The 12121-nt window shown below is 37.9% G+C and overlaps 1 protein-coding gene across 1 annotated transcript in view; it reads left to right on the forward strand.

The window, feature by feature from the left end:
• The window catches only part of eif4g3a (eukaryotic translation initiation factor 4 gamma, 3a), a 56290-nt gene that overhangs the window by 19785 nt on the left and 24384 nt on the right, over window positions 1-12121 (forward strand). The window contains exon 5 of the mRNA XM_053483806.1: window positions 3705-3737. Coding sequence (XP_053339781.1) covers window positions 3705-3737 — 33 coding nt within the window. The remainder of the gene's footprint in view (window positions 1-3704; window positions 3738-12121) is intronic.

Genomic DNA, 12121 nt, shown 5'->3' on the forward strand with positions numbered 1-12121 from the left:
TCTATTTGTAGTGGAGATGAGTGGTACCCGGTGGGGTCTTTTGCTGTTGTAGCCCATCCGCCTCAAGGTTGTGTGTGTTGTGGCTTCACAAATGCTTTGACTAAAATAACCACTCGTTACAACCGAGGTATGCAGCAAAGTTGCTGTTCTGTGAGCTTGAATCAGTCGGCCCATTCTCCTCTGACCTCTAGCATCAACGAGGCATTTTCGCCCACAGGACTGCCGCATACTGGATGTTTTTCCCTTTTCACACCATTCTTTGTAATCCATAGAAATGGTTGTGTGTAAAAATCCCAGTAACTGAGCAGATTGTGAAATACTCAGACCGGCCTGTCTGGCACCAACAACCATGCCACACTCAAAACTGTTTAAATTACCTTTTTTTTTCCCATTCTGACATTCCGTTTGGAGTTCAGGAGATTGTCTAGGCCAGGTGTACACCCCTAAATGCATTGAAGCAACTGCCATGTGATTGGTTGATTAGGTAACTGCATTAATGAGAAATTGAACAGGTGTTCCTAATAATCCTTGAGGTGAGTGTATGTACTGCATATATACTATGTGTGTGTATGCATGTATATGGGTTTTTTATATTATAAAAAAAAAAAAAACAGTTTTCAGTAGTACTATTAACAGTCATACTAGTAACGGATAACGAGGCTAATTCATGTGTCAAAGTTATTTCCTCATGCTCTCAGAAAAAGACTCTCAATTTGAGTCCTGGAATGTTTCTGTGCCCCAATTGATGTGATAACCCGGTCATTCAGTACATTCAGACCTGACCAACACCCCCAGATCATAACACTCTTGGGGGGGTATGCACTGGGCACTTGCATGATGGGTGCATCACTTCACGCGCTTCGCTTCTTCAACTGACGTCCACCATCACTCTGATATAGAGTCTATTTGGACTCAACGCTCCAAAGTCCAATCTTTATGCTTCCTAGTAAACTGATATGGCCTCAGAGCTGTGAGTTCTTGTCACACTGTTTTAATTTGCTTAATTTGCAAATGCTCTTAATTTCTAAATAAAAGAAACTTGTGGAACATTTCTGTTTTATATATATTATGATCCAACTTTACCACACGTTTAAGTGATCTGTGTATTTTTTTTTTTTTAAGTTATTTTTTTTCAGAACCCATAATTTTTGTAATGTGTTCTACTGTTCTTAATCCAATTTTATTAGTTTAAAATCTACTTGGTTGTTTTCTTTGCTTGATGCAAAGATTAATTAAATTTTATTTTTTCATTTTTTAAACTTATTTTTGCCAGGTAATGTGTAATGTAAGACAAAAATATAATTTTTTCTGTTTAATTGTTTTTTTTACTGCTGTGTCTGCAAAGCATATGTGACACGTTAGAATCGCTGTCCGTCATCTTGCAAAGGTGTGAATTAGCTTTATTATTTTTAAAACTAGCATGTTCAGTGTTAAGGCAACACGTATTTCTTGGACACCTTTTTTTTTATAATCTATGATGCTGCTGATTTCTCTGATTCAGTTGCCAAGTGCACAGTTGATACTCTTACTTGTTAATGATGCTCGATTATTTTGTTTTTTTTTAATACTACAGTTTCTTTACAATTCATTAGTTCATTGTGATATTTTTTAATGGATCAGCTAAAAAAGATTTACACAAGCCTAGAGTACATTTAAAGCTTTGCTCTGTGAAAGTAATTAAAGTACAATTATTGAATTCGTAGGTATTAAAGCTACAAAAGATAATTCTACCACTTTAAAATCGAGGAAAATTATATATTTTTTCTTTCTATGAGCGTGGGTAGTAAAATTTGATTCTGAAGCGTGCCTGAAAAGATGATGAATTTCATGTCACTGTGCGAGATGCTGAAAATATGAATTCCAAAACCCATTATGAGCGCTGATGTGCCTCTCTTGCTTTAGATTGGTGTTAGTGAGCATCCTTTATGTCTGTTCTGTTCCTCATGTAAAGTTTTTAGTTCAGATCAAATAATAATGCATGAGTTTTGCAGTATTTTGGAAACCGCTACAGTAACGGTTCCATTCAGCAGAGCATATTTGTCAGTGTTTTTCTTTTCTTCTTTTTAAAACTGTAATTTTGAGGTAATTAATTGCATACTGTAAGCATATTTTAGTAAAATATACTTGTGTATGCAGCAATGTAACAATATAATAATATTAATCAACATAATATTAATCTTAGTGAAATAATACAGAAGTAGGTAGAGAGTATGACAAGTCATAAAACATACTGGGGTCACTTAGAGGTGAGATAAGAAAAGCAGACAGAGTATGACAGGGCATAAAACATAAACAGTAAGGGGATGGGTAGTGATACTCAGTGTACAGTGTGTACCCAAAGTACATTGGGGGGGAAAAAACCCTAGAGTGACCCAGACATGCACAGTTCATAATTAGCTGTCATGTGTATAATAAATAGATAAGATAAGGCGCCTGGTGCCGTGTTGTGCGAGACACGATCACACCTAATGAAGGTTTGAAACATGTGTTGGATACACGTGCTACACGTGTACATGTCTAAGTAAGAATATAGACAAATAACCAAAAGGACATTTGATCAGTTTTATGATTATTGAGTTTAATGAGAGTAGACACAAAAATAAACTAGTATGTGCATCTACTGTATAATACCAAATAAAGTATAATTTGTATAATACCAAATAAAGAGATGCCCAAAGGTCTGTCTCTTGATAACTGTAGAATAAATGAGGAAAAACCAGGAATGTATAAAAAAAAAAAAAAAGCACCGCTCTGTTATTTTTTTATGAACTAAACCAATAAAGTGTAGAGATAATGGAAAGAAATTTGCAAAAAAAAAAAAAAGTCATTATAATGCGAAAAAAATTTAATCACTTGGTACAGATGACGTAGAGTCGAGGTATATGACGAAACATAATATGGTTTTAAAAAAACTTTAGGGAGAATTAATTGGAAAAGGTTATAATGGGTTAAAACTTAGGAATGGAAAAAGAAGTACAGAGGAGGGGACAAGGTGTGCATCCCTCCCCTTGAAAACTGTATATAATGATCCTGCATGTAACTGTCAGACAGTCTGCTCTTGATGATGCTTGGATTTACGACCTAAGCATGACAAATGCGGCTCACTTGGGTATTATTGCTGCAATAAATCCTGCTTACTTCATTCAGATCTGCACAGACTCCGGAGTCATGGTTCTTTTGACTAGAGATACAGCTTTTGTTTAATGTTTTATAATTAGGTAACATTAACAAGTGGAAGACTAAAAATCCCCACAATACGTTTAACGATAATAAGCATTAGCATTTTAACGCCGTACTCCCAGCAGACACCACAAGAAGAGCCAGTCATTTTTCAGCTTGCGTTTAGCACCTCTGATTTGGAGCGTGTGGCGGAAATCCTTTCTGTTGTGTGGAATCGACCATGTGTCTCTGGCTGCTTCTCCTTCTGCTGTCAGATACAAACCTCATTAGCACCATGCTGAGATCTTCCAAGAGAACCGTCTGCACTGCTGACGAGCGTGTGTTTGTACATGTGGGAGGAAACGAAACTCCCCCCCCACTTGTCACAGTTTTGACCGTGTTTAAATGGCAGCACAGTCACCGTTTTGCACAGTGTGTATCTCTCTATTATATGCTAATCTCTCATTCTCTCTTTTTTTTCTTCTCCTTTTTTTCTTTCTCTCTCCTTCTCTTTGGCTGCCGCTGCATCGTTCTGTCTCCATCAGTTTGTGACGGGGCCTCGACCCACCCACCATCAGGTAACGTCCCATCTTATGACACAGTAAATCACATGTCTGTATTAATTAGCTTGTTCTAGCATAGTAGCGGTTCAATAGTCACAGCTAAAGTAATTTAATTAAATATTCAATATAATTAAATTTTATTTATATAGTGCTTTTAACAATGGTCATTGTCTCAAAGCAGCTTCACAAAAATGAAAGAAATTCATAAAAAAATTATAAATAAATAAAAATAAATAATAATAATAATATATTATTATTAGTAATAATAAATATAATTATTGACGTATAATAGTTATGGCGTTTGGAAGGAGACTCCAGCGTCATCACTGTTCACTGACTTTTTTTTTCCCATGACCATTTCTGTGTGCATTCCAGTTTCTCTAAAGTGGTCCTTGAGATGCTTTTACAACTTGACCAGAGTTTACTTGTGTCTAATTGAGTTTATTGGACATAATTAGGAAAGGCACGCTACCTTTCTATATAACGGCTCACAGTAGATTGTGTCTGTCAGGGTGAAAACAATGGCATGTAGCTAAAAGAATGATCTGTAGACCCACAAGACAGGATTGTGTCAACACACAGGTCTGGGGAAAGATAAGATAAGAAGAATTTTTCTGGAGCATTGAAGGCACCCAAGAGTGTGTTAGCTTCAGTCATTGTCAAGTGGAAGAGATTTCAACGAAACAAGTCAGGAATAAATAGCCTTGATCAGAGGTAACTGAGAACCTGTGGATCACTATAAATAAGATCCCTTGTGGAGATGGGAGAGATTTTATCACTGCAGCACTTTAGTCAGGCCCCTATGCTAAAGTGGTCAGACAGAAACCATTCCGCATTAAAAAAAAAAAAAAAAAACAAGACAACAGCTGGATGGTAGTCTGGCAAAAAGCACCGGAAGGACTCTCAGAATATGGAAAAACAAAAGCTTTGGTCTGATGAGACAAAGATTAAGCTATATGCAATCAAGAATTCGGGCACGGCACATCACCTTATTAAAACCCTCCGGACAGTCGAACATAGTTGTGGCAGTGTCATGCGCGACTAGAAGATTAGTCGTTATATAGAGGGAAAATTAATGCAGATAAAATAAAGGGCTTTGTTGAGTGAAAACTTTCTCCAGAGTAGGGATAAAGGTTTACAGCTCAACAAGACCATGACCCAAAGCATAACGCCGAAAAAAAAACACCTGACTGGCTTCAGAATAACTCCATGAATGTCGTGTAGTAGCCCAGAGTCCTGACCTGAACTCACTAGAGACCTGAAAATGTCTGTGGACAGACCCTGTCTGTTTAACCTGCATGAGCTTCAACGATCCTGCCAAGAAGAATGGAAAAAACTTTGAAAAGGTGGTGTGCCAAGCTTGTAAAGTCATTCACAAGCAGACTTGAGACAGTCATTGTGGCCGAAGGTGCATTAACCAAGTACCAACCAAGTCATAGGTCTGAATACTTGTGTAAATTGGATATTTTAGTCGCTGTTACTTTGGGATGTGCCGCAATTGAAAAACAATTAACCCCTTCAGGTTGCATCACTGCATTGTTGGGGGGGAAAATTGGTGAATGCAGACTTTTTTTTACCTGTTAGATTATCAAGGTTTCACAAAGCTGCATTCTTTAATTGTGGCTATAGGGGTAAACGAGTCTTCCCGAAAGCGTCAGTGTATAAAGAGTCTAGAAACTATACATCACAGTAAAATCTCTGCATGAGGCATCGGTCTGTGTCCATGGATGTCAAACTTTAAATACCTCTATGTTACTTGTCGTTCCAAATGATTTGTCTAACTAGCAGATGTGAAGCAATGAATGCTTCTGCTCATCTGGGCTATTTATGTATCAGTTACAAGCAGTTATAATATATGATGCACCATATGGGACTGTTATATTTCTGCAGTACAGACTTGAAGAATTTCTGTTTATTAGGGAGATATACGCAGCATATGCAGCTGGTGCAGGAGTCGCAAGCTCTTTTGAGTAACGGAAGTTGGCAGCACTGAGACAGAAGGAGGGTTTAAGAACGTATTGCAATTGATGTAGAATAAAGAATTGAGAAGTAAAAGACATGCCACATGAGGTCATCTGCCTCTTCTGTTCAGGTGATAAAAAATAAATTTTCAGCCTTTGCACATGCAGTGAACTGTGCAATAAAGCAAACACCTAAATCTCATTTATTTATTTGTATGGTTTGGGTTTTTTTTTCCTGATTTTTCTCACTAATTTAGTGGTGTCAAATTTCTACATGTTTTAATAGTGGTGTGTATATGTGTGTATATATACAGCGTGTGTGTGTGTATATATATATATATATATATATATATATATATATATATATATATAGAGAGAGAGAGAGAGAGAGAGAGAGATAGATATAGCGGCAGTCTCCCAAATAAGGGAAAAAAGTGTGCAAGGTCCGGTAACTACAGTAATGTGCAGTATTTTTATTTATTTTTGCATTTTTATTTACTCAGTGCTGTTTCTTTCTTTTTATTGTGCTTTTTGTTTGGGCATCATTTTCCAAAGCTGTTTAACTTCAAGCTGACACTTGGAGAAGTTGAAGATTTAGTTGGTATAGCATAAGCCCCACCCCAGTGTGAGTCATGGTGACATGCCGAACGTTCATAAAATATTTGAATATGAAAGTGAAAGTGCAGTCATTTCTACGGAGGTTCACAGTAAGTCCCTGGCAGTAAATCCAGTACTAATCTCCGCCTGTTGGTCGTTGATGATCGTCAATCTTAAGGCAATCGGCCGCCTCATCGTCTCCAGCTTGTTCGACCGTGCGTCGTTAATATCGCTATCAACAGTCTTCCTCTTTTCCGTCGAATGATGGCAGTTTAGAATTCTGTGCCAACTGTGTGGCTCAGCGATTGCCGTCTTCTTCTTGTATCTCGGTTTTGCCGAGTCAGAATGAGAATGAGATGCACATATTCACACAATTTGGCTATTTTATACTGTTTTTAGTCACAAAGCAACTTAATTGTTACACATAAAAAAATAATAATAATAATAATCAAGACTTGTACATAAAATATATAGAATAAATCACCTTCTAAACTAGTTTGTTTTCTTGTTCTTTCATCACTTTTTAGTGGGGTTTCCATTTAAACAGAAAACAATTTAATGTTATCACTGAAGCAAAATCTTGGAAGGCAACAATCTGTTAGTGATACCTCTTCCACACCTCTATAAAGTTTTAATATTAACTCTCATGATCTAATCCTAAGAGTTAAAGATTATTTTTATTAGGGAACTCCCTTTAGATTTATGCGTCCAATTCTGCAGAATTTTATCAGACAGAAATTAAATAAAAGAAAGCTCTTTAGACATTTGGGAAAACCAGAGCAAACCATAACCTTTTAGACTGTCTAGTTTTTTGCACCTTTAAAGTCTTTGGTTGTTGCATTTCTGACGTGCTGTAAAAAGCTGAGCGCCAGCAGGATGGCATTAGCTTGTACACTGGCACAACACATAGACACTCCGGTCACCACCACAGAAGTGTGTGTGTGGGTGTGTGTGTCTGTGTGTGGTATGCCAGATGGAGGAGGAACAATGGTGCGTTCTCCTACAGATACACAAGTCAGGCTAAGAGGAAATGCTACAGAGGCTTGAGAAATTTCATTCATGCGACTGGGTTATGTTTGGTCGGTGTATGTGATGACGTTAGTGCTTCTCTCAGTCACCCTATGTGGCACACACACAAGCTTTCTCTCTCTTTGTTCAATCAGATACATAAACACACACATGCTCTCCTTTTATAATTATGCCAATGGGAATTTTCCCCCCTCATTTCCTGTTCTTGCAAAAGCAGCCTGATTCTACTCACAAAAGCAGTCTGGTTCAAGGATGTCGATGGTTATCGCTTACGTAACAACCTCAGGAGAACCTGTATCGCCTTAGATCCTTCTGCTGATTCTTACTGTGACCTAATCATCAAGTCCCAAGAGTGCGCTGTAGTCACACCGGCTTACTTCATGTTGGCTATTTTCTCCCATCTATAACACACTTTCCGAAAATCCCAATGGACGGACCTCTTCATACTTCATTATTTCCAGAGCATGCTGTGGGAATATTGGACAGGTCAGACATTTGTGTAACGTGACCGCCTGCTCTTGCTGGCCACCACAACAGCCTGTCAACACCAGAAACTTGGAGCAGATAAGAAACCCACATGGAGAGAATTGTGTATCAGCAAAGCGCCGATTAATGTAGGTCAAAAGTGGGGGGGATGTTGTGGATTTAGTGACATTTTTGCTTCATCATCGAGCTCCGTCTCCTAGTGTGGAAGCTTAAGGCGACATTTAACACTACCAAGGCTATTGCTGGCCAAACTATCAGGTGACAACTTCCCTGTGCTTGCACTAAAAAAACTTGGATACGATGTACTGTAAAATAACTCGACTATAGTGTTCACTGTCTATAGACAGTGTTCCGGCAACAGCAAAATAAGCTTTTGTTTGTTTGTTTCGTCCATAGATCATTTTATTTAATAGATTTATAAATCATTAAGTAAAATAGTTCTACTAAGCCAGATGTTTACAAGGCGATTTACAGATGTAAGTACACGGACCCTTATATTCCACTAATAATAGTATAATAGCCCAATCAGAATAAAAATGCATCACGTAAACCTCCTCAATCAGACCTATCGCAACACAATCTGAATGAATTTTCTTTCGGAATGAGAGGGGCGGTGTAGTGCCTTGAAAAAAAACATTCAATGGGAAAATATTATTCATGTAAGCACTTGATCCAAATGCGTTTGTAGAAATTCTATCCTTTCTTCGCATGTTTGCTCCGCGTGGGGGTACCGTTGGGTGACATGATGAGCTTTGTCCCACCCGACTTACTTGCATTGACTGTCTCCTATTTAATATGTTGCAGCTTGTCTGATTGAGCAGTTCCTTAACTGTTTGGATCCAGTCATTACATCCAGTGTGCTGTACATGTGACATTTATTTACGGGCTTCTAATTTCTTGCTAGCACTCGTAGCACTGAGTGACCTGGTTAATAGTCTAATGTTAGCTCCAAAGTGACACACTTTCAGCTTGGTTATGGCATGCTTCCTGAATGTAACCTTGGAAGCAACATTTGCCATTTTTTAAATATAGTTTAAAAAAAAACATGAATAAGTAACTAACTCTGTAAACATTTATGCTGTCTTTCTATAAGCTGGCTTTCATGTGACAGAACTGTGGTGTGTCCACAAGAGAAATATTGCTCGAGTAAAGCAGTCATATACTGTAAAAACGGTACATCTGCACATTTAATATGATCCACATGTACGGTCTGACTTTCACAATCTTGCTTTTTCTCACAAAACTTTGAAACCCCCACCCTCTCTCTCTCTCTCTCTCCAACCTTTGTGTGTGCACAATGATTTTTGCACACCCTGACTCCTATACATTAACAAAGCACACTGCACTGGTAGGAACACACTGCTGGAAAGCGGTGTTTAGTCCCTGCTCTCAGTTCTGTTGACATGCATGACTCATGGCTTTTTAATAGCACCGTACACACACACACACACACACACATTCTGGGCGATCAGCACTGCGATATGTGCTCTGCCTCTTTAACACTCAGCGTCAGCACTCTGTTTTTCTCCGTTTTCTCTCTTTCTTTCACTATTGCTCCTGGTATGGATAAACAACTTCTACAGAACCTGCCTAAAAATCCTAAAAGGCTTTGAAGCTTTCCCAATGTAATCGTCTGTGATACCGATTGCACAATCATGTACCAGTTGTAAGTGCACACAAATCTTTATTGATTTTTTTTTCTCCTGTGCCCTTTATCCCGCCAGCTTCTCTCTCTCCTTATCGTCTCAATTCTGAGCAAGAATTTCTTTTCCTTCCAAGTCCCTTTGAAATGCACAGCATGAAAAAAGCCTTTGGAAGACTTAACCTATGACCTTTTAGTGCACCACCAACACAATGATGTGGGTAGTTAGTAGGAGCCTGCTAATTGCTGCTGTAAAAGTGACAAACAGGTCGATTCCTGTCCTGCACAGACACACGTGCACATACTTGTTCTGTGTATTTGTCTCTTGCTGCTCTCTGCTGATCAGCTGCAGCGTTGATTTCAGTGTAATTGCTTCACGTTCACTAAACTCATCAGGGAGTGTCCAGGCCTCAGCATAAAGCCAGTCCTACAGACCTCCTCAGGTTTGTATTCCATAATGAGTGTTGTTTTTTTATGTTGTAGGGTCATCACTTTCTTTGGCAAGATTTGTACATCTCAGCTAATCTCACTTCCTTTCAACACGCATAGCACTACAAGACTCTGCAGAATGCAGTTGTAGATGAGTTACAGCCCATCGTTTTACTTTCCAGTGTTTCCCAAAAGCACTGGTTCTGGTTCCTCTTATGTTTTCTTTTTGATATTATTTCAGGGAAGGTTTTCCTTGATGCTATTTCCCCTGGATTAATCATTAGAAATACTTTTTTTTGTCATTTCCACCCAAATTTCTGAAAGGTTCATCCATTGTGTACATAAACCAACCATAACAGATTAAACTCTACACTTAATCATGTGACCACACAGATGACTAACGTACCTGCTGAGGAAAGACTGGCGTATTTCCTCCCTAATAAAGGTATAAATGGATTTACAGAGAGTACATTGGTATTCCAGCGCTAAGATCACCTCTGTGCAGCTGAGCCATGGTTTCACTGGGTGTGACCCACCATCTGAACCTTTTGTTTGTGTTTGGCTCATTTTGCTTTGGGAGAATCGATGCAATGTTTGATGTAATGTTGGTTTGTTGTCATAGTTAAGGGACGAGAAGGTAATTGCATTGTTTCTGTGTATTGAAGCGAGGGAAAGAATGTGGGCGGTCCACAAAGGGTCACCTCTGGCCGTAAAGTTGCTCAGCTGACACCATCATTGTCTGGGTTTGTTGAGGCAATATTTGCAGTTCAGGGTGATCAGAGAGATTGGACATTTTGCCTGCAGTACCGACATAACCAGAGCTGTTTCAGGTCTTTAAATCATCCCATTCTCCCACCAGTGCTTGTGTGTGTGGTGTTTTTTTTTGTTTGTTTTTTGTTTTTTGTTGTTTTTGCTAAATAGTCAGTAGACACGCAAGGAAAGTTAAACAGCTACATAAGTAGATTTTCTGTTTGGCTTATTAATTTCATGTATTTAAAGTTGCCAGGTTTTTCTTGATTAAAGCTCACAGGGCATGAGTAGATTTAATTAAGTTAAAACCAATCCCTTTAAAAAAACAACTTGCCTTTAAGCCATAACAATCAGATATATACTGGGAAAGCTGGGTTTTTCCTAAGTGAAAAATGAGGATTGTTCCTTTACAATAACAATAAGTATTTAAAAAAAAAAAGTTAGTTTTAGGCTAATAAGATAAAATCTAAGTAACAAGCATGCTTCACTTCAATTTGTAAATGTGTGTGTTTAATATGTAAATGTATGTAGGTTTAAATAAATATTTATTTGTAACCAAACATGCTTACTTAAACAGTTGTAGTTATGATAATAACCTTAATCTTAATTTTGCAATCTGGAACCTATATTAATTGTCGGCTAATAAAATATGACGAATGTCTAACAGATGCTATTAATAACAGAAAAACTCTCCCACCCTTATTATAAACTAGACATTATTTACAGAATCACTGTTTGGTACTGATGATGATGCCAGAAGCTTAGTAAAGGTAAAAATGCAGCTGCGAAAAAAAAAAAAAAACATGTCTGATTTATATTAGAGACACACCCATTGCATTTTTCTTGCCCAATTACGATCTTTTTTTTTCTTTCTAAAAACATTTTTGTCACTTTTTTTTAAATGGAAAATTCAATTGTGTGATTATTCACTCCCCCCCTTAAACACTGTACAAGGTAGCAGGACTTTCTCTCACTAAGACATGTCTCAAAATAGATTTTTTTTTTTAATGCTCCAAGTTACTGGACAGAGCTTATTATTATTTTTGGAAAAATAAAATCCAAGTGAAAATAAGGTGACAGCTACCAGCCACGGAGGAAGTAGGCTATTATGCACCTCTTCCAAGATACTGTGATTCAAGCACCGTATCGAGTATAGTGGTATTTATAGTTTGATTGGCCAGTGTCATTGTGATTGACATGAGAGTGCAAGTACGCCAGTCTCCTCCTTAGCCAAGATTGAAACCTCCCCTCTGTCTCCAAATGAAAGGGTAAATGCTTGAACCACTTGGGAGTCCATGTGTGTACATTTGCCTATCACTGAATCTGATATTTTTAAGACTGATCAAGCTGGTCACTGGTCATGGGTGATCAAGCTGAACACTGGCCAAGTCCAGTCATACAATTGTATCATAATATAAAATTTATATTAAATAAAAAAAAAACGATATTAAAACAAATTGTTGCATTCTTCAATGCATGTGCTTTGGCCAACTCTGAATACTAGA

The sequence above is a fragment of the Clarias gariepinus genome, chromosome 23 (genome assembly GCF_024256425.1).
Source record: "Clarias gariepinus isolate MV-2021 ecotype Netherlands chromosome 23, CGAR_prim_01v2, whole genome shotgun sequence".
NCBI classification, from domain to species: Eukaryota; Metazoa; Chordata; class Actinopteri; order Siluriformes; family Clariidae; genus Clarias; species Clarias gariepinus.